A 23,704-nucleotide genomic window follows, 5' to 3' on the forward strand; every position below is an offset into this window, starting at 1 on the left:
CTCATTTTACTGCTAAACAGTACACTACAAGATGATTCTGAAAAAATTTGAGGAGAGAAATAGGCATTACAGTAACAGAATATTGATTCATATTTGATCAGCGCTGACTAGTTTGACCTTTTGGTCGGAGTTTGCGAGTGATTGACAGCTGCTCAGAGACGGCAAGGCTCCAGATCAGCTCTGATTGGTTGTTTTCCTCCGATCTGAGGCGATCTGAATTCCAGCATTGACACTGCATTAATTTAGAAATACAAAAGGGAAATTAATTAGCCTTTACAAAGTTAAACTTCAATAATTAGCTGGACATTAAGAAAGATGGTTTAAAGTTTTAAAAACTAAATAGAACACATTTTACAGCCCAAAATAACAGTACAGTCCCCTGAGCTTCAACCGCATTGTAAAGTGATGCAGATAGAATCCAGCTGAGAAATGAAAGTTCAGTTTATTAAACATCTGCATGAATGACATTATTCTACGGCTGGCTCATCTTCACATTGACACTCTCTCAGTCACCATAAGATATATGGGGTCGCGCTGGAGCTCCAGGACCGCCGGTAATGATATCAAATAGGCATACAACTAATCTATTTACTTTATTGCCGAGAGTTAGATGAAAAGATTGGCCCCACTCTCACATCTGCAGCCAGTAAGCTTAGCCTAGCTCAGAGACTGGAAACAGCTAGCCTAGCCCTGTCGGAAGGTAACAAAATCAAATACCTCCACAAACATGAACTTGATGTCAGGCTGAATGAATGAAGTGAAACAAGATGGCAGTTCATTCTGATTATCAGGCAAACATATTTCCAAACATATTTTCATCAAACCAGTTATTCACAATGTTCGGGCAAAACTGCCCTGGGTCCCTAGAAGTCCTGGGGTTTCGGGGCAGTAACCTGCTTTGTCTGGTCGCTATCTCAGCCTCGCTTCAGCGCTGTTACATGACTCTTCATGATCTGTTTTCCCAGCTATGAGTATATCCTCCATTTCTGTAGTGGGAAAACAGTGCCATCAACCCAACAATCGAAACTTAAGTGTACCTCACTGTGTTATTTTTAACGCAATAGTAGTACACTGTAGACTATACTGAAGTGTGCACTTAGGAAACAGTATACGCTGTATGCAGAGCACACAAAGGAAGCCCTGAGTGTGTATAGTACGTGTGTCGGCCCATGTGCTCGGCTTGACGATTCAGAATCGACCACGCAACCTCCTGGTTTGAGAATACCTCTGTGTCTATTCATACCTGTTTGCCTTTCGATGCAAAGCACTCACCCGTGGAATGAATGTACAGGACACAGGGGTGTGCACACAAACAGAGGATGAGTGACACACTCCGGCTAAAGACGTGTGCTGCGCTGCCTGGCAATGCTGTGCTTGGCATATTAACCAGAGCATTACTGTTTAAAACAGCAGGTAGGGGAGCAGCAGGTCCCTACTTCATCATGCTATTCAAGGGCCCTATTAGGCTACAATTACTAAATGGCAAGGCTTGTAAATCATACATCATTCATGTGGAGCACTCACAGAGAGCACAAGAACACTCCTCTTCTCTTCCGCCCACTGCAACTCAGTAAGAGAGGGACTGGGAGGAGCGCAGGGGAAGAGAAGGGAGGGGAATAAAATAAAATAAAAGAATGGAGATAAAAGAATGGAGAGAATATGTCAGGGAATTTAAAGAAAAGAAAAGAAAAGAAAAATAGTCTAACCAAAATGAAAGGAGTCTCTGTCTGTAGGTCTGTAGGTGTATAGGAGTGTAGGTGTGTAGGTGTATAGGTCTGTAGGTGTATAGGAGTGTAGGTGTGTACGTGTATAGGTCCGTAGGTGGGTAGGTGTGTAGGTCTGTAGATGTGTAGGTGTGTAGGTCTGTAGGTCTGTAGGTGTATAGGTCTGTAGGTGTATAGGAGTGTAGGTGGGTAGGTGTGTAGGTCTGTAGGTGTGTAGGTTTGTAGGTGTGTAGGAGTGTAGGTGTGTAGGTCTGTAGGTGTATAGGTCCGTAGGTGGGTAGGTGTGTAGGTCTGTAGGTGTGTAGGTTTGTAGGTGTGTAGGAGTGTAGGTGTGTAGGTCTGTAGGTGTGTAGGTCTGTAGGAGTGTAGGTGTGTGGTCTGAAGGAGTGTAGGTCTGTAGGAGTGTAGGTCTGTAGGTCTGTAGGAGTGTAAGTGTGTAGGTCTGTAGGAGTGTAGGAGTGTAGGTGTGTAGGTGTATAGGTCTGTAGGTGTATAGGAGTGTAGGTGGGTAGGTGTGTAGGTCTGTAGGTGTGTAGGTTTGTAGGTGTGTAGGAGTGTAGGTGTATAGGTCTGTAGGTGTATAGGTCCGTAGGTGGGTAGGTGTGTAGGTCTGTAGGTGTGTAGGTTTGTAGGTGTGTAGGAGTGTAGGTGTGTAGGTCTGTAGGTGTGTAGGTCTGTAGGAGTGTAGGTGTGTGGTCTGAAGGAGTGTAGGTCTGTAGGAGTGTAGGTGTGTAGGTGTGTAGGTCTGTAGGAGTTTAGGTCTGTAGGTCTGTAGGAGTGTAAGTGTGTAGGTCTGTAGGAGTGTAGGAGTGTAGGTGTGTAGGTCTGTAGATGTGTAGGTGTGTAGGTCTGTAGGTCTGTAGGTGTATAGGTCTGTAGGTGTGTAGGTCTGTAGGAGTGTAGCTCTGTAGGTGTGTAGGTGTGTAGGTCTGTAGGTGTGTAGGTTTGTAGGTGTGTAGGAGTGTAGGTGTGTAGGTCTGTAGGTGTGTAGGTCTGTAGGAGTGTAGGTGTGTGGTCTGAAGGAGTGTAGGTCTGTAGGAGTGTAGGTGTGTAGGTCTGTAGGAGTGTAGGTCTGTAGGTGTGTAGGTCTGTAGGAGTTTAGGTCTGTAGGTCTGTAGGAGTGTAAGTGTGTAGGTCTGTAGGAGTGTAGGAGTGTAGGTGTGTAGGTCTGTAGGTGTATAGGTCTGTAGGTGTGTAGGTCTGTAGGTGTGTAGGTCTGTAGGAGTGTAGCTCTGTAGGTGTGTAGGTCTGTAGGTGTGTAGGTTTGTAGGTGTGTAGGAGTGTAGGTGTGTAGGTCTGTAGGTGTGTAGGTCTGTAGGAGTGTAGGTGTGTGGTCTGAAGGAGTGTAGGTCTGTAGGAGTGTAGGTGTGTAGGTCTGTAGGAGTGTAGGTGTGTAGGTCTGTAGGAGTGTAGGTGTGTAGGTGTGTAGGTCTGTAGGAGTGTAGGTGTGTAGGTCTGTAGGAGTGTAAGTGTGTAGGTCTGTAGGAGTGTAGGAGTGTAGGTGTGTAGGTCTGTAGGAGTGTAGGAGTGTAGGTCTGTAGGAGTGTAGGTGTGTAGGTGTGTGGTCTGAATGAGTGTAGGTCTGTAGGAGTGTAGGTCTGTAGGTGTGTAGGTCTGTAGGAGTGTAGGTGTGTAGGTCTGTAGGAGTGTAAGTGTGTAGGTCTGTAGGAGTGTAGGAGTGTAGGTGTGTAGGTCTGTAGGAGTGTAGGAGTGTAGGTCTGTAGGAGTGAAGGTGTGTAGGTGTGTAGCAGTGTAGGTGTGTAGGTCTGTAGGAGTGTAGGTGTGTAGGTCTGTAGGAGTGAAGGTGTGTAGGTGTGTAGCAGTGTAGGTGTGTAGGTCTGTAGGAGTGTAGGTGTGTAGGTCTGTAGGAGTGAAGGTGTGTAGGTGTGTAGGTGTGTAGGTCTGTAGGAGTGTAGGTCTGTAGGTGTGTAGGAGTGTAGGTGTGTAGGTGTGTAGGTGTGTAGGTCTGTAGGAGTGTAGGTGTGTAGGTCTGTAGGTGTGTAGGTGTGTAGGAGTGTAGGTGTGTAGGTCTGTAGGAGTGTAGGTCTGTAGGTGTGTAGGAGTGTAGGTGTGTAGGTCTGTAGGAGTGTAGGTCTGCAGGTGTGTAGGTGCATGCTGAGTACAGCTCGCTCTCCGTCTCTCGCTGCAATATTAACTGTTACACCGCTGAACGGCATGCTGGGTACAGCTAGCTCTCCGTCTCTCGTACAATATCAACTGTTACCCCGCCGAACGGCATGCTGGGTACAGCTAGCTCTCCGTCTCTCGTACAATATCAACTGTTACCCCGCCGAACGGCATGCTGGGTACAGCTTGCTCTTCGTCTCTCGTACAATATCAACTGTTACACCTCAGAACGGCATGCTGGGTACAGCTCGCTCTCTGTCACTATCAACAATATTAACTGTTACACCGCCGAACAGCATGCTGGGTACAGCTCTCTCTCCGTCTCTCGCTACAGTACTAACTGTTACACCGCCGAACGGCATGCTGGGTACAGCTCTCTCTCCGTCTCTCGCTACAGTACATTCAAGAACAGATAAAGAAAGACAGACCGGAGAGACCACAGACATATTTATAATTAGTTTTCTCGACAACCGTTCATCTGATGGACTGAACACATGGCGGGTGTGTTGCCGAGGACCCAGGGAAGTGCAGAGTGGAGTGTGTGAAGCTGTTTGAGCAGAGCGAAAAAGATGCACGCAGCAACACCGGAGGCCAAGCAATCAGCCCACACGTTTGAACGGACAGTGCACTAGTATAGGAAAAGAAAAAAGGAAAGAAATGGAGCAGAGAGCATGGAAAGATATGTCTCCTGCAGAGAGACATATCTGGCGCCCCCAGAGAGGTTTTAGCCAAAGTGATAAGCATTGAGGAAAAAAAGGCAAATCTGATCCTCTCAAAAAATGTGTACGAAATGCAACAGCCACCTCTTCAATGGTTAAAACTATAAACCATCACAAACATGACAATAACCAACATCAGCCACCATGTTCTGAACAGACACACACATTACAAACACTTAACTAAAAGGAACATTTGCATTTTGGAACATAAAACAGCAAACTTAACAAACTAGTCAGTCCAGCACTCAGTTTTATGCAGGCATGATGGGAAACGTCCCTCTGGTTACACTGGCAGAGTGTGCATCTGGGCTGAGCAGATGGTGGTAAGGGGTCAGCGGTGTCTATGCGGTAAATTGTTAACTGGTATGTGAAATACATTTTTGGAAAGTTAATAAACAATGACCTCATCATTTCCTCTTTTCAATATAACTCTAATATAATCCTGTCCCTGACTACCGGCATGTCCCTCATGCTTATCACATCGGGTTTGCTGTGTTAGCGATATATACTGTATGTATGTATGTATGTATGTATGTATGTATGTATGAATGTATGTATGTAAAGATAGATAGATAGATGGATCAATATCAATATCAGAATTCAGCCGGGCTCTATGGCAGTGACTCGTTCCCTTTACTGTAACCGGACCGATCATGCTTACTGGCGTGCTTAGTCACACCCTAAAGGCCCATTCTGAGCCAGTGAGTTGAATAATTTTTACTGCAGGTTTGACGCATGCTTGGTTCCATTCCACTCATTCTCCTTCCCCATCAGGTCCAAGCTCCCTAGGAGAGCGCCGGTTGTCGATCCCAACTTTCGTAGTGGTCAAACGGCGGTACTGCAACTTCCGTGTCCATCACATAATGCCATTGGGCCCAAAAATACTTTTTCCCATAGACTTACATTGGGAAAGAGACGTCTGTAACTCAGCAGATCTTTTTTTTTTAAAGGTGAATCAACTTCCCAGTATGATAATTCTAATAGCCGTTATTTAAATCACTAGGTCCTAAGAGTTGTAAAATGAACTAATAGCTGAATCCAGAGTTATTTCCCTTCCTCAGTTCATGTGAGTGAGACTCAGACTGAGGCTGGAGCACAAGCCGTGACGACGGCCTGACGTTGGGACCCCGTGACCGAGTCATGTGACTGCTACTGCGCATGTTCCATGTGCCCAAGATCCGAGTACTTTTCCAGACGGAAGTCGAGCCATTTAGGCTACATGCACCACTGAGTAACTTTCATAGGAGTGAACGGGGCCCCGCCTCCAATGTATTTGAAGTCTGCCGATATTGTTCCTGTGCCTAAAAAAGCTAACCCAAACTGCCTGAATGATTATCAACCTGTCGCCTTAACGTCTGCTATAATCAATGTCTTTGCTTTGCAGTTACTTGTCCCTTGTTGCCCTTGAGCCTTATCAGTTTGCATACAGGGCAAACAGGTATGCTGATGATGCAGTGTTATTATGTTTGCACTCAGTACTTCAACACCTTGCCTCCGCCACTTTGCAGCTCAGTGCTAATATGATTCTACCATCCAGGCTGTATGATAAACTAGTCCAAACGTCCCCTTGTCATTGGATCTTGTACTTCTTGCAGGGAAGGAGGCAGGTGTTCAGAGTAAGTAACGGGTTCTCCAAGTCCCTGGTTATTAACACCGGTGCCCTCAGAGATGTGTTTTGTCTCCACCGTTATAACCTACTCACTTTACACTAATGAATTGTATTTCCCATGTGTATTCCCCCCATTCCTAACAACAATGAAAACAGCTTACAGAAATAAGGCAGGGCTGCCTGTGTGGACGTTTGTTGAGATGGACACAGGTAAATCTCAGATTGACATGAGCGGGAGAGGACTGACCTGGACTTTTGCAGAAGTCCGGTGTTTGCTTGACCTCTGGGCCGAGGAGAACACACAGAAAACGCTAAATAAAGTCATAAACTGGAGGAGAAGGGATTCATGCACACAGCATATCAGTGCCGAGTCAAAGTGAAAAAACTTCAGCCCCACCCCGTCGTACACCAGCCTCAGCAAATTTACAGTATATCATTGTTTCATTTGGTCTGTTTTAATTTGTGCATCGTGGAACCAAACCAGACTAAATAGGTTTGTGAAAGTGCCCTTAAATCACTCGTGCGTCGTCATCATTCCTGTCTGTAAGACGCTGTAAAGCCCGGGACACACAGGGAACGTCAGGACATAAATGACATTCATAATGAAATGAAATGGCCATTATGAAAGGAAAACTCTAAAGAAAGAGCTGACAGCAGCAGAAACGCAGCTGACACGCAGCTGAAATGCAGCTGGTGTGAACACCCAACGTGTGAATCGCACCGCCACGCGACGTGCAGCTGAAATGACAAAGCAGCCGCTTTGTCAGTTCATATAGATCAAAATATTATTCCACCTACCTCCGGTGGTATCTCACCATTCAGATGGTTTTGGTTTTATTTGCATATTCTTTTGTGAATTTGTGCTGTTGAGATTTCCACTCAAACACAATGAAGGACCCCTGTCAACTAACCGTGTGTCCATATTGTAGTTTTCCAATCTGTCCCCGCAGAGATAACATTGTGCACTGTAGCAGGCAGGCAATGAAGTTGAACCAGGGGCTGGACAGCAATCACACCATGCTCCTATTTCACTGCTGATGCTGTGTTTGTATGAAGCTGCATCAGCGGCCGTGCTGAGAGAGCTTTACAGCGTGATGCTGCAGTCACTCACTGCAGAGAGCTTCTCTCTGACCGCAGACACGAAAACAACCTGAAAATATTTTTCTTTTCACTTTATGTAAACATAATAATGTGATGTTCTCCCGTCAATACATATACAGGTTGGTAGCAGAGCTTTGGAAAGAAATAAGAGTGTTGGGTTTCTTAAAAATAGTTGTTTCATTTCAATATTTATGATGAAAAAAAACAAGATTTGTTCACAGTTTCAGATGGTTTTCAACCCTGGAAACAATCAAATTCAGTGAGACACAAGACGTTGTCGTGACCTAGAGACTAATGGTGGAAGTCTTATTTAAAGTAGATGATAAAATGAATACAATTTGGCTGAATTAGGAATTCTGCTCTGTGTTTTTTGCATTCATTATACATTCATTTGCACAAACTTTCATCACTAAGGACTAATGCTATAACAAAATACCCTCAAATAATTACATAAGGATGTCAGTAAAAATAATGCACAGCACAGACTGTTAGCCACTGAATCACAAAGCTGCCATGTCAACTTTAATAATGTGACCACACATGCAAACGTATATCTGGATATTTTGTGACCAAATAGCAGGAAAGTAATTGTTAATCTAGAAATGTGTTAGTCCTGTAATTTCCTCATAATGTCCATGTGATTTTCCTGGAAAGAACTAATTGATTTGGTACTGATTATTGGGAAAATAGAGGCACTGTTCTGAGACGGTTGTTTGGATCCACTCGTTTATATGAGCTTGTAAAGAAGAAACAGGAAATTAAACGGTAGTTACTGTGCTACAACTGACTAAATTACTTGGAATATTACTGAATTGTGTCTATAAATTGAAGATGTTATGCACTTTTAATATCGTCATTGACATACTGTCTATGTCACTGGGTAGGGTAGCAGGTATTTGTGATCTTGATAGAGAAGATATAGTTGAAGAGAACTGGCTCGAACTGTACGTTTATGTCAAGACTGTGTCCAGAGCTCACTGTTATCTTTACTGCTTTGATATATGCATATGTAGTAAGTGTGTAACTGTACACATAATTCACGGTTCGGTATATACCTCGGTTTTGGGGTCATGTTTAGGGAAAACAAAGAAAATGAAGAAAATAACTTTTTTTTGTTCATTTATTTTGAAAATTTGAACTCCAATACTGGCATATTGTCAATAACGGTAGTGCTGGTTCATACGGGGAATGCACAACGGATGGATTGAGATGCACTCCTGAAGCGGCGCTCACAACACTCTGACCATTCAAATTCATATTGAATCGACTCTGCAGTGGGAGGCAGATTTGGTTCAATATGAAAACACGTACCGCTCCATACAAGGTACATAAAAAGCATAAGGAAAATGTCAAGCGCTACTAGGTATTAAAAGCCAATTTAAATAAAAAAGTCTTGAGCTTAGATCTAAAAAGTCCTAGGTCAGTGATAGTGCGTATTCAGGGGGTAACTTGTTCAATAGTTTAGGAGCAGCGACAGCAAAAGCACGATCACCCCACAGCTTATACCTCGACCTCGGGTCTTCTAAAAAAAGTTGACCAGATGACCGCAAAGCCCCGTTATGATCACGGAGAGTTAAAATCTCGGACAATTAATGGCTTTAAAGGTCCCATATTCTGCTCATTTTCAGGTTCATGCTTGTATTTTGTGTTTCTACTAGAACATGTTTACATGCTGTACTGTTAAAAAAACAACTATTTTCCTCATCCTGTCTGTCTGAATATACCTGTATTTACCCTCTGTCTCAAACGCTCCGTTTTAGTGCATTTCGACGGAATTGCGATGGAATTGCAACATAATTGTGTTGCTAGGCAACAGCTTGGGTCCATGTTTACATCCTGTCAGCTGATGTTATTTACATACACAGCAACCAGGAAAACACATTTAGATTGTTTACGTTTAAAACTGTGTAATGGTCTTAATATTGTATATTTGTGACATCACGAATGGATAGAAATCCTTATGGCTTGTTTCAAATGCACAATTTCTGAATATGGGCTGTGTGTATTTCTCCATATATTGAGTGTTTTGATATTTTCACAGTATTTACGTATATATCACTTAAACCTGCTTTATAATATAAAAGACATGAAATTCTGACTTTTTATAATATGGGACATTTAAAAACAAACATCAAGAGCTTAAAATCGATTTTAAAGCGAACTGGGAGCCAATAGAGTGAGTACAGTACGGGGGTAATGTGTTCACGTCTGGAAGTGTTAGTTAAAAAGTGAGCAGCAGCATTTTGCACAAGTTGGAGGCGAGCGAGGGAAGACTGGTTGAGACCAACAAAAAGAGCATTACAATAATGAAGTCTCGAGCTAATAAAGGCGTGAATTGCCTTCTCGAGATCGTGCCGATTGAGGAAGGGGCTTTACTTTAGCCAGAAGACAAAGCTGGAAAAAGCTTGTTTTAACAACAGAGTCAATCTGTTTATCAAATTTCAAACAGCTGTCAAATGTCACTCCCACATTTTTTTTACAGTTGGTTTTAAATAAGAAGCCAGAGCAGCAAAGCTTGAGACTGCAACATTAGTCATGCGCGAAGTACCAAGTAGAGTCTCTCTGACTCTCAAAGTTATGCTAGCAATTATAAATGAATTAATTGCAAGTGTACCAGTTAAAAACTGTCTCCATTGTCTTTATAATTAGTACCAAAGGACCACACAGTCCTTTCCAGGACCCTTCCTGAGAAATTACAGTACAGTTCCTGTCTAGGAAATTATTCATATTAAACTATGGGGACCGATAAGTAGCATGCTTTCCAAGGTATAACTGTGAGTTTCTATTTTTCAAAAGTTAATGTGCATTTTGCATTACATTTTTATATACACTGGGTCAAACATTAGAATGCAAGCTTTTGCAAAGACCAAAAAAATATCTGACTGTCATTTGTTTGCAAATTAACTTTGTTGCCATGACAACTCATTGTATGACAAGGAAATTCTGAGCATCCTGATCATATCAACAACATGGAAACCTGCATTAAATTAAAAATGTAATTAAAAAAAAATTTATATAAATGTATTAATTAAATTTGCAATTAAATGATTTATTAAAGCTGTAGAAGGCGAGATTGGAGCAATTATGGTTAAAAAAAGTTATTTTTCTAAAGCGCTACATCGTGACAGTAGTACATGAAGCAGGTAACCTGAGAAAATCATGTGCCTCTGTGTCCTCCGGTGCTGCTAACAGCATCTCCAAGATTTCACAGACCGGAGGAAAACAAGCAGTAAGAGCTGATCTGAGTCTATGAGAGCCGGCTGTCAATCACTCGCGAACTCCGACCAAACGGTCAAACTAGGCAGAGCTGATCAAATATGAATCAATATGATGTTACGTTAATGCCTATTTCTCTCCTCAGATGTTTTCAGAATCATCTTGTAGTGCACGGTTTAGCTGTAAAATGAGAAAGTTTGTGACGCAGCCGCCATTGTGAAATCTGGTGAAGGAACGCCAAGTACCGGTCACATGACTGGAGCACAGCCAATAGGAACACTCTCTCAATGAAATGACCTGTGGTTGGTCAAAGTTTTCCGTCACAGGCTAGATTTTCTAAAGCCTGAAAACAGAGCCATGAGGAGGTGCAGAAGTCTAGTTATCTCTCAGAACACTTGAATTACAATATGCTGAAAGGTTATTATGGATTTTTTATCCAATGATGCCAAAAATATACTGACTACTACCACTTTAAGAAACTCAAAATGACATAAACAAATAAAAATATCATTACTTTGAATTAACAATTCCAAGTCCAAGACTTTTTTGGTCTTTAATGCCTTCAAATTTTAACATTATTAAGTGAAATTATCAAATGAAATCACAAAGTCCTTTTTAAAAAAAATACTTAAAAAAACCCCCCTTTTATTATAAATAAAATCTGTAAAAGTCTACAATTATTCTGTATGCACAACCCGGGCTTTGTAACAGAATCATGTTTGTTATTCAAATATGAAATGATGAAATTTCAGCACATAATCTCGTCTCTCTGCAGAAATATCAGTATCAGTTGTGGCCTTAAAGGACGGATCAGCTGAGCTATACTGCCAATATTGAATCTGGCACGAGGCAGAGGTGTGTGTGTGTGTGTGTGTGTGTATGTGTGTGCGTGTGTGTGTGCGTCTCTGGAGAAATAGTATTGTCGACTGAGGCTCAGTCAATATGAGAAAACAGGCTTGATTTTCACTGGAACTTCATAAAAGTGCTACATGGGAACTTTTCCTCGCCGATGTCTCGCTGCTGAATCAATTGTGACGGCATATTATAAATCTGGCAATTTAAAAACAGCAGTCCCACAAAGCCTCCTGCATTCATATAGGAGGTTTTGTGTTTTCAGCAGAATCTTTGACGCCTTCTCCGGCAGACAGGTAAGCAATATTTCTAAGTGCTGAGGACAAATGCATATTCTCCATACGGGGTTATCTCTACCACCGACTGACACAAAGACACCGTCATGCAACTTTGTGAAAAGGTTTGGACGAAGGGGAGGGAAAAAAAGAGTTTGGATATCAAGCTGAACTCTCGGTGTGCTGATCTACCAAATGTCAAATGATACATATTCATGTGTTTGGCCAGCCACGGTAAAGATGCAGCTCTCTAGAAGTCCAGACAGAGAGGGCTGACATTTCAGCATCAAAGAGACTGACAGCTGCACATAAACAACATGCACACACACACGCTCATATTTACACATAAGCAATGAGTTTGGTTGTTAGATGATGAACCTGGATGCTAATAGAGTGTCTCTTAATGGCACAATCACGGCCCGGTCTTCACAGCCAACACTGTTCACTTGCTTCTGTGATGCTCGTCTTCGCACTCTTTTATAAAAAATCATTTTACAGGACATTTCTAAAAACCTAGAGCCAAATGTGTGTTTGAGGCTAGCATTTATAATGTTATGTTTATTGTGAGTTTAAGTGTCATTCATAGATGGGTTAGGTCTATTAACTTAAAGGGGACATATCATGCTCATCTTCAGGTTCATACTTGTATTTTGGGTTTCTACTAGAACATGTTTACATGCTTTAATTTTCAAACAACACATTATTTTTCTCATACTGTCTGTCTGAATAAACCTTTATACACCCTCTATCAGAAACGCTCCGTTTTAGCGCATTTCAACGGAATGGCAACGGAATTGCATTGCTAGGAAACAGCTTGGGTCCATGTGTACTTCCTGTCAGCTGATGTCATTCACATACACTGCAACAGGAAACAAACTGGGACACATTTAGAATGTTTACGTTTAAAACTGTGAAATTAAATATTGTATATTTGTGACATCACAAATGGACAGAAATCCTAACGGCTTGTTTTAAACGCACAATTTCTGAATACGGGCTGTGTGTATTTCTTCGTATATTGAGCTTTTTGATAGTTTAACAGTATTTATATATCACTTAAACCTGCTCCAAATATAAAAGACGTGAAAACCTCACTTTTTACAATATGGGATATTTAATAAGAAACTTTATGAATTAATAATTATGCTTATAGATGTGTGAGGGGTTGCGTGGTCATTCTGTGTTTAAATGGTGATATTTATCTGTGAGATTATGGTAGATTCAGTCAGAGCCTATTTCCTTTGCTTTTGTGTTAGTTTTTGTTTTTACAGTAGACGTACATAGAGATGTGTTATGCCAGTGTGTGTATAGTAATGAGTAGTGTGAATGTGTATTTCTGTATTGTCACCATGTAAACTGTGTGGATCCCAGGAAGAGTAGCTGCTGCAAAACCTAATGGGGATCTTAATAAACAGTCCAGCAAAATGTATAAATGTGGGCGGCTAATCGAATTCAAAGATCTCATCCGCGTTGTGGAAATTATCTAAATATTCAGCCGTGACATTGAAAATCTTTTAGATAACTCTAAGCTACTCTTTCTGTACTCCAACACAACAAACTCTGACCAGCTGCCACTCTCGTTTCCACCATGGACGTATTCCACTATTCCACCGTCGTCTTCCGGCAACACGTCACCTTGCCAGATTTCAGAAGGAGACTTCTCCTTGAGCGAGACTCTTTCCATGATGTCAGACACTTATAATAACAATCCGAGCCAGTCATGGTAAAAACAAGCACTTTTAGTGGACCTAAATGACGGTGCCAGCTTGCCCCTATAGCACCATACTGCAGCCTGTGAGCAGCTGTCGTCTACAGCGCTCTCTCTTAATACTGGACCAGTCTGTTGTCCCTATCAGTCAGTTAGACACAAACACATGGGAAAATAAATGCAGGTATGTAAACCCACCTGGTTGAGGTCAAGGAAAAGTGGTGGTCAGGGTTAAATAATAATAATGTCAACAGACTGACTACAAAGCATGAGACATTTCCTCGCCCATCCAGCGCCCTGACCTCCATAGCCGTACTGTATGTGCTAATTTATATGAATCTTATAGTACTGAGCTGCATCGCCTTCAAATATTCTGGCCAGCATTAAGTTATTATTTCACAGGCACATTTTCATGTTCCATCCTCATTAGTATGTAATGTGGTCCTGTTATTAAGTGTATTTGATAACTGGATTGGCACTGAGTGCTGTTACTGAATAAAAACCACAGGTCAAGTCAAGCTACTGAGGGTAAATTGATGGTGATTGGCTAACTTAACGTAACGCTGTCCAAAAACTCCCCATGTAGCCGATACAGTACATGGAGAAACAGAGCTCTAATAACATTTTTTCAAGAGGCCGTGCTGCCACGAAAAAAAATGAGGACCATGCCTCTGAGGTTCCCCAATCTCCAAACTGAATGACCAACAGATGTGCCGATCACCAGGACAGGAACAAAAGAGCCGTATTTTCAATGTCATAGCATAAGAGTTGCTTTTCAGTTTTATAGCCTGTTGTGAGTGTTTGTTCAGTGTTCGTACAGTGTAATACACAAGTGTTTGAAATGTTCCTTATATTCCAGTGTGCAAAAAAATTATGCCTCAGGCCACAGCGAGAGGATTTGACACTTTCTGTTCAAAATAAACGCAAAGAAACATATCCATTTGGCCTTTTTTTACCCGCTGTAGCCTCCCGAACTTGCACCAAACCATGACCTCCAGTAAGAGGTTACTGGGCTCTAAATGGGTTATATCTGTGGGGGTGTTTTGCTTGATAGACAGGTGTCTCAGCCATGGTTTCTCATCCTATGGCAGCTCTACCCAGACTGCAGTAACTGGCAAAGGCTATCCAAACTATATACTATACCAGAGCTTCCTAAAGAACTGTAACTACTCATTCTCATACAGTATACGGTCCATTCTTTGGTATGTTGAGTCTTGGTAGATTGTGCTTACCTCCACGGGGTAACGGTGGCCGTTAATGCTGTGCTCAGAGCCTTCAGATCCGTTGTTCGGACCCCAATGAAACTCCACTTTTTCTGCCTTAAACCTCCCCGGTAGGCCTGCTCCCCGTACAAAGTAGTCATCCTTCAACATAATGGCCACTGGTGGAAAAAAGACAGAAGGACAGAGACAGAGTGAGAAAGAGTCATACATCATTGAGCGTCTTTTTCTGACACACAGACACGTAATCATTCCTCTCAAAGAAAAAGATTGGTGAGTGTTGTTGATGTGAACTTGTGAAGGCAAAAATTTCAAAGATCGCTCAGCAGCTGAATCAAAGATGTGCGAGGACGCATACGCAGCGTGAAACCTCTCACAGGCCGACACTGATTTATCGTGAGGACATGCCAAAGGTAAGATATGTGTTTATCTTTTAGATTTGCTCCGAGGAAGACGTGCTCACACGAGACCATTTTTTTCTGTCATTTTCCATCAGCCTCCACGGCGAGTTCTCAAAGAGGGGCTAATTTGTCAAGAAGAAATCCTTCTCTCTCTTCAGCCAGTGCAAACTGCCCCTTCCAGGGTCCCTTTTGTTATTCCATCTCATCTCTCTGAAATCTAGTGAGAATTAAGAGGAGGACTTATTTTCACACATTCACAAATGACTCTGAAAGCATTCACGTGTTCCATTAACCGGCGCGGCCACACTTCATCAGACGGTTCGGTCCCATTTATAGAGGAAGCACTCAAGTGGATCAACATTTCATCAAGACGTTGGCCACGACTCGGAGTCATGAAGTATCACACACACCTTATAAGTTGTTATTAGGCCCACTTTACATAGTCTGCCATATGAAATGTTGCTAGCACAGAACAGGAAAATGTAGAGGTAAATATAAATGTGAGGCTTCCATACCTCACCCAGAACTCTCTGAAGGATAATTTAACACAACTTGAGTCATATATATTACTGGGGGAAAAAAAGTTTGGAAACTTGTGTTTGGTGGATTATTTCTCTGTTGTTACAATGCTAATTGGCATTGTATTTTACATGGTTGGAAAGCCTGTTTATTTACCTTCACAATGATGTCCAACTTGTAAGGATTGTGCATTTGTGGGATGAGCAGCACAGCTGATTATGTGGGTAGCGCCCAAGAAAAATTTACCAAAATGCTCTGCCAATGGTAAACAGTGTATTCTCCTGCTGGAATTGACTTATGAGAATACCCACATAATCAGCTGTGCTGCTCATCCCAAAAATGCATGATCCTTACAAGTTGGACATCATTGTGAAGGTAAATAAACAGGCTTTCCAACGATGTAAAATACAATGACCATTAGCATTGTAACAACAGAGAAATAATCCACCAAACACAAGTTTCCGAACTTTTTTCCCCCAGTTTATATATATATATATATATATATATATATATATATATATATATACAGACGAGACTGCTCTCAAAGGTCTATAACCTAATCATGACTTTGGAATAGGACTGCACAATTAATCAGATTATCGAAATTGCAATATGGCCTAGGCAAAACGTGTGTGTGTGTGTCAAAACATAATTTTAAATTTAATATTGTGGTGCTGCAGAGATGTCCTGGGGCCTGTACTACGAGGCGAGTTCAACATACCCAGGGTATCTCCTCAAGGTTAAGAAGAAGTCAAAGTTGAGCTGTGAATAAAACTACTGTGATGTGTCTGAATTGAGTTTGTTCTGCAGCAGGTAGGGGGTTATCCACCACCCCCCCGACCTGCCTTCAGCTCCATCACTGCATTCAGCAGCGTCTCCACCAGGTGATCCCTCCACAGATGAGACGCTCATCTGTCATTTAGAAACAGTGCAGAATCCATGCATAATTTGTGGAAAAAAATGCAGGGGACATTTGTCCTGTACGCCATGCATTATGTAGCAGGGGGAGAGCTTGAAGCTTTCGCAGCTGTTGTTTGTGTTAGCATTTTTATACTACTCTCTACACGCTGCAGAACCCCAAATCCATTCCGATGAGGCTCTGCTGTGTTTCTGACTTTGCAGGTGGTCATCATCATCATCTTCTGTGTGGCCTTGGGGGAGATGCTTGAGTTGCTGAAGGCCTGCAGGGACGCTCTGCATCAAATGTGTCAGGGAATTTCATCATCCTGACTGCGATGATGATGGGGTCTTCTCTTTCTCTGCCTGTTGTCTCCCGCTCCCATCTTGCTGTTTGCGCTAGCAGGTGTCAGCGCTGGTGATCCTCCACCTGAAGGTCAGCTCGCCGGTCCACTCCCACAGGGGATGACAACGCACGGTGTGTCCGCCTCGCCTGATTGAGCTACCTGCACTCAGACAAGCGGATGTCTCACATCTCAGCAGTGACTGGGAGGTGGACAGGACATTTACTCACTCTCCGTGACCTTAATCAGTCACTGAAAATTGGGAACCAAAACCGGTAGAGAAAACAAGGCTGCTGAGGGAATTTGCAAGCATGGAAGGATACTTTGTTCTTCAGCTCCCCTGTCCTTTAAAGGTCCTGTATTGTAAAAAGTGCGACTTTCATGTCTTTTATATTATAAAGCAGGTTTAAGTGCTTTATAAATACTGTTAAACTATCAAAACACTCAATATACGGAGAAATACACACAGCCCGTATTCAGAAATTGTGCGTTTGAAACAAGCCGTTTCATTTGTGTCCATTTGTGATGTCACAAATATACAATATATAGATCAATACGCGGTTTAAAACGTAAATATTCTAAATGCGTCCCAGTTTATTTCCTGTTGCAGTGTATGTAAATAACATCAGCTGACAGGAAGTAAACATGGACCCAAACTGTTGCCTGAAAATTTGCATGACATGGGACCTTCAATGCTCACAATGCGATTAGGATCATTACTAGGACAGATTTATAGCTATTTTGAGGCATAGTTGCCATTATTATTACTCTAGATAAAGTTTTAGGATGAACCCAAACACTTCACTTTTCACTAGAGTTTGTCTACTCTAACTGCTTTGGAGTAGTTACACAGTGTACCTTTTCACTTCTGACAGAGGCGCCAGTTTGCCTTGCTTCCAGTCTTCTGGACCTATCATTTGCACTAAACACACACATCTCTTGAATTGATGTGTGTGAGAACAGCAAACAGGTGCATGTTCCAAAGTGTCGGTCTGTTTCTTTAATGTCTGCCATCAAGCTCTGGCTCTCTTTAGCCTCATACTCCTCCAAGGACGAGCTCCAGCATGCGGTCCACAGTGCCGAGCAGATTTGTGCTGGCAGGTGACTTCCAGTGAAGAAGCATCACAACAACAGGGTGAAGGAAAGGACAGATTGACCGACCATGAGGCAGGATTGAACCCACCTGTCCCAAACACCCCTTTTCTAAGTGATGAAATGATCTTGGGCGTCATCATCTCTCTCTTTCAAATCACAACATTGTATGTGTACAACAATGTACTATAAAATAAATGTATTTAAAATAATTATTTATAATACCTCAAAATAAAAATACTCCTTTACAAGTAGAAGAAATCCTGCATTCAAAATTGCCAGAGTATCAACAACTATTGTCTTTGTAATGATATAGAGGAGTAATGTCTACCTGAGCAGAGAATGAAGTCTTTCTCTCTCTCTCTCTGTGCGTGTTCTGATCAGAACAGCTCAGCTGTCACGATGTTGAGAGCCGTGCAGACGCAATAGAAATGCTACCAATCCTGTATTTAGCACCTTCAAAATACTATACAGGGTTTTTCCTGGCTCAGAATGGGTTTTTGGGGGGTGACTACGCACGTCAGTCAGTAAGCGTGATCGGTCCGCGTACAGTAAAGGCAACAAGTCTCTATTATAGATACCAGGCTGATACTGGATTTTTTAGCTTATATCAAGGAGTTAAAAATCATATAAATGAGCATGGTTGCTCCTCCCAAATGCAAATAGTAATCCCACTCTGTAGCCGTTTGTTGTTCCAGTTCGTTTGGTGCTTATTTCCCTTGTGGTGCAGTCAGTATGTTGCCCCTTTTCATTACAAATCCACCAGATCTAAAGCAGATCCCTGACTAAATGACACCACCCGTGCCCTTAGGCAATGCTGCAGACGGGTTGAACGAAGGTGGAAGAAGGACATCTTACACGTGTCTATTATTTCTAACAGCTGCCATCATCCTAGGGTGTTATTTAACACCATAAACTCTGTTGTAAAGCCATGCACCTCTGTACTGAGAGATGTTTCAACCACCACTTGCGAGAAGTTTCATCACTATTTGATTGATGAAATGGGAATATATCTGTGAACATTCCTGCCAAGCTTTCAGTTTAAACAGATACACTGTGCATATTTTTTTAAATAGTAGGCATATTTAAAGAAAAATATATTTTGATTGTATTTGTTTTCTTGTTTATGCACCAAAACACCAAATTGCTTGCATGTGAAAACCTACTTGGCAATAAATTAAAAAGGAGTGAATGTAATGAGTCTGTCACCACACTGTTACTTATGCATATTATTATTATTATGCAAAACAGTTTCTGCTTGATGCGAAACCATGGTGACAAAATGTTATGACAGTTTCTGTTTCCGTCGGGGAGAGGGAAGTTGGTTGCAAAGCCTGCTGCTGTATTTGCACCCTACACCCTGAAGAAGGGAGCTTCGTTGAGCCGTGAGTGTGACTACAGACGGAGGTCACTCCTCACAAAGTGGGAATGGGGAGGACCCTCCGAGTAGGGAGGGGTCCGGCTTGAGAAAGGCCCCACGATGAACTTTACGTCCTCGTGGTGCAACCAAACATAGACACAGGTCTTTAATATCAACCTAACATTCTACTATTATAAGTACCTCATGGAATACTGTCCCAACACACTGCTTGACTCTATAGTCAGTCTACCGCATATAGTAAAATGTTAATCAGTGAGCTTTATAAATGCTGGTAGGCTGATTTTGTTACCTTTGGACAAAGCCAGGCTAGCCAGGCTTTCCATTGAGGATTCCGAAAGGGACCGATTGTGTCCCTTTCGGAAGCTTTGTAATCAAGGATGGAACAGCAGTGCCTGTTTAGAGACTTTATAAAACTAACAAATCCAACAATGAATGTCTTCTGTGATTATGTAGATCCACGTGTCCGTGTTGAAAGGAGTTGTCATTGTTGTTAGCTGTTAGTTGAAGGCTACCAAGAGCAAGATGTATCCCGTGATGGATTTCATGGAGTCTGTACACGAAACAGAGGCTGCGCTGCTGTGTGCGTAACGCCTCATCCACACTTGGAGCGTCAGGAGCGCGTGGCGGCTGTGTTACCTGTTGTGTTTTTATTTCGGCGTCCGTGTTAACAGGTTAGAGCACCCACACTGCCACACAGTGAAAGTGATCTATTGACTGTATATTGACATCATACCAGCAAAATGACTATAGTTTCGATGTCTATCTGTAGAATATGTTATGGAGATGAACAAAAGTAAAGACTCATTTTTAAATCAACACTTCCTGCTTTCATTTCAAAATAAAAGCCATCAAGCATTTTTTCTCTGGACATAATTCCTTCATTTGTTAACATGAGGCTTTTATCCTGAAATATGTGCAGTGTTGTAGAACATGCAGTGACTTGCAAGGCTTGCAGGAACTGCTTTCAGGAATGGCACAACTAACTTTTTAGAAAAAAAAGAAAAGAAAATCAGGACATGACTGAAAGAAACGTCATAGCTTTCTATGTGTGTTGGCTGCTGTAATATAACATCTTTGGTGATCCCTTGACTTTATGAGGGCTGTTTGTAGCCAATCCACAGGATCAAACTTTTCTGATTCATCACTTTCTGTTGACTAATGTTTCCAAACTTTTTTATCCATGTCCAAATATTAGTTAGATATATTATATATTGGCTGTTGAGATGTGGTCTTTGAAAGGATCAGACACTTCTGCTAAGTGAAGTTACAGTTTACCTACAGACGATTTGTCAATTCATTCAAATGTGTCATCACATACAGCTCACACGTCCTTGATTGAGCAAATATTGGGGTATAAAGCGTCATTGTGCTGAACACACAGCTGTGCTCTGGGCAGCACTCAGAGTGCTGTCAACAGTGAAGCCAACCACCTGTGGCCTCTGCCTCTCAAAAGCCTTTCAACTCCATTTCTCCACTGTGGGAAAGGATCATCCATCTTAGTGACAACCTGGAATTGTGAAAAATACCTGTGGCTGACAAGGAGGGTCCTCGAGATGCCAAGAGAGTCGAATGCAGATGGCCCCGCTGCTGAATCCTACAGGCGGTGACACCTGCCACGGCACTTGTACTAATACGGATGCAGCTTGTCTGAATGAAAATGGGACGTGTAATCTTCATCATAAATGACTCGCTGCATATTGCACCTGTCTCGTTTTATAATCACGTGCGGGGAAAGTGATGCAACAGATGTTTGACATGCAGACACCTGCCAATATGAGCTGGGATTATTAGAGGTGTCACACTTCGGCTTTTCATTCTCTCTGCGCCGTGGTGTGCCACGGCATTATGTGGCTACAAACATTATGTCGTTACAGACTGGCAGCAGTCCTCTGAGGAACATGAGTCTGACTGCTCGTTTTGGAGTTTCTGACTACTGAAACTACTACTAGTTACTACTACTGTAACTGCTGAGATCTGGGAACATGATGCAAGACAAATGAGCAGTGCAACATTAAAGGGGCTCTATGTAAGAATCAGAAATTGCTTGTTAACAGCGACACCTGTGACCGCTAAGTCAACAAAAGTCAGCGTCCTGTTGCTTGTGCTCTCTCTACATAGACATGAACGAGCATCGCTCAACACAGTGAGGCGACACACGTCAGCTCAAACCACAATATCACTCTATATTTCACCTGCTTGGCAGTAAAGCTAGCTGACCAGATGACTTTTCCTGCTTCAGCCTCCCGACCGTGGTCAGAAGGAACAGGGGAGACACCGGAGTTTTGGTCGGAGACGATAACGTTACTCGCTCCGGAGCCCCGTCATTTCACTCAGCAGCAGGAAACAAGACACGGGAAACCTCTGTTGGTCTGGAGGAGCTGCAGCATTTATTTCTGCACAAACTTCCACTGTACATTCACTAGATATTCTCAGAGCTAAACTAACTCTTCTGCAGTGTGGAGTGTGCGCACATGCACGTGAGAGGTGGAGCGAGAGAGAACAAGCGCGTTGTGTGAGTGAAGGCGAGCAGGCAGAGGAGCAGAGACTCCGGCCCTGGAGACCAAAGCTAAGGTCTCCCCTGTGTCTTCTGACTGCGGTCGGGGTGCTGGAGCAGGAAGAGTTGACACTGTTTTGCAAGACGGGCTTCACTAGATATAACTTTGCGATTTCGGTGCTTTCCGTGTAGTTTGTGTTGGAACAGCGTAGCCACACGTGAGCGTGCACGGGACACCGACCGCAATGATTTATACGTGTAAGAAGTTACAAACAGTCCCTTTGAGTAAATGTAATTGCTGCACTGGCAACATTTTTTACACTCCAGGAAGTGTCACGTTGTTATACACTGACACCGTCTGGCGTCGTAGGGAGATGGTCTGGGTGGATGGTCTGGTGTACAAAGCACAGGACTGTGATCACTAACCTTGGTTAAGGTTAGTGAAAGATCATGGTCACTCACATTGACCAAGACCACTAACGTAACAAAGCGCTTTGAGTTGCCTAAACAGAACCATAACAGTAGGGCTACTGGGTACAAATACCAGTACCCAGGGCCTTAGCCAGGATTTGGAAATTAATGAGGTGCAGAAATTTTTTTTGTTAATCTTAATATAAAGTTAAAGTTATGAGGCTCACTTTCTCTCATTTAATGTTATCTCTGCTGAGTCAATTATTAAAAGTAGCCTCTTTAAATGTGCATGTGGCACTTGTTAATGTCAATATTAGCTGACATCAATCCATTTGAATTCATTCATAAACCGCTGAATTTTAATAACTCATATAATAGCTCATGTTTCAGGAAGATTTCTGCTCATATTCAAAACTTTCTGCACATTCAAAACATTTCTTACATACTGTATGTGTTCTCTGAGATTTCAGAATGAAGTTGTTAATATGACGAGAGTAAAGTCACAATTCAATAAGAATAGAGTCATAATATTTCAAGAGGTGAATTGACCTGCCCTATAACCTGCTGTGCGTGGCGGTGTCGATCTGCTGGTAGTAGTATTCCCTTCAGACCGTCTGACAGACGCAGAACCTCGTTTGGGTCTCTGGATGAGACAAAGTTTAGGGAAAAAGAGCTTGGATTGCTCCGCAGCTGATGAAATTATCATTAGTGGTTGTAGAAATCAAAGATAACATCAGAGCGCCAATAATTTTCAGTAATATCTCAAGTGCATATATCCCCAAGTACGATTGTAGTTTTCATACAGTGTGTGTGTGTGTAACATTTCTGCAGTGACTGTGCTGTCACTGGAGACACGGCGCCGACTGTCTGCCTTCTCCAGTCACCTCCCCAGACACATCTCCACCGCCACGGACAGCTGTCTGACGATAGCTGTCACTTTCAAGCTTTACGTCACTCCGATGCAGAGAGATATTTACCGAGGTCCGGACCTCTGTGACCTCATAGCTGGCTACAGCCATGCCCGTACCTTTAAAGCGATACCAATACCAATAGAGTATTTCATTTGATTCCCATTATGTGAATGTAGCCGTGTGTGTCCCACTGGCTAGCTGATTGCTGCCACACTGCACAGCACTCAGACAGCGGTTTTCACTGATAACGCCCGTCCTGCTGACGCTTTCATTTTTCTACTTCAAACATTTCAGTCAGTGTGAGTGTCGTAGAAAAAAAGCTCCACGTAAGTTGAGAAGCTATCAGTCCTGTGTTGGCTTTACTCTACCTGTTTTGCCGGTGTTCTTCATCGACGTCTTATTAGAGGATTCGCTATCAAAGCCCTCCAGCGTCAGTTCCTGATACTCTGTGGACACTTTGGTATCCTGGTCCACTATGTTGACTGGTGACTGGTTTCTCTCTCTGCATGCTGGGTAGGCTGATGACCAGCCTTCATCTGGCCCGTATATACCTGAGGAAGACAAGAAATGCAACGAGGTCTCATCACTATAGAAGGATACATTTTGATGTTGAAATTGAGGCTTTAGAAGGACACATCAGAGAAAAAAAATGACATTTCAGAACCATCTCATGTCTCTGTCTCTGAAACCGGCTGACAGTGTG

At 42.5% G+C, this 23,704-nt stretch overlaps 1 protein-coding gene across 3 annotated transcripts in view; it reads right to left on the reverse strand.

Annotated features, from left to right (window-relative positions):
- Positions 1-23,704, reverse strand: part of LOC141775169 (receptor-type tyrosine-protein phosphatase gamma-like) — a 457,885-nt gene that overhangs the window by 143,367 nt on the left and 290,814 nt on the right. For all 3 annotated transcript variants that reach the window (XM_074648278.1, XM_074648289.1, XM_074648268.1), the window contains exons 3-4: positions 23,370-23,552; positions 14,564-14,712 (exon numbers count right to left, since the gene is read on the reverse strand). In XM_074648278.1, coding sequence (XP_074504379.1) covers positions 14,564-14,712; positions 23,370-23,552 — 332 coding nt within the window. The remainder of the gene's footprint in view (positions 1-14,563; positions 14,713-23,369; positions 23,553-23,704) is intronic.

Source organism: Sebastes fasciatus, chromosome 1 (genome assembly GCF_043250625.1).
Source record: "Sebastes fasciatus isolate fSebFas1 chromosome 1, fSebFas1.pri, whole genome shotgun sequence".
In the NCBI taxonomy this organism is placed as follows: domain Eukaryota; kingdom Metazoa; phylum Chordata; class Actinopteri; order Perciformes; family Sebastidae; genus Sebastes; species Sebastes fasciatus.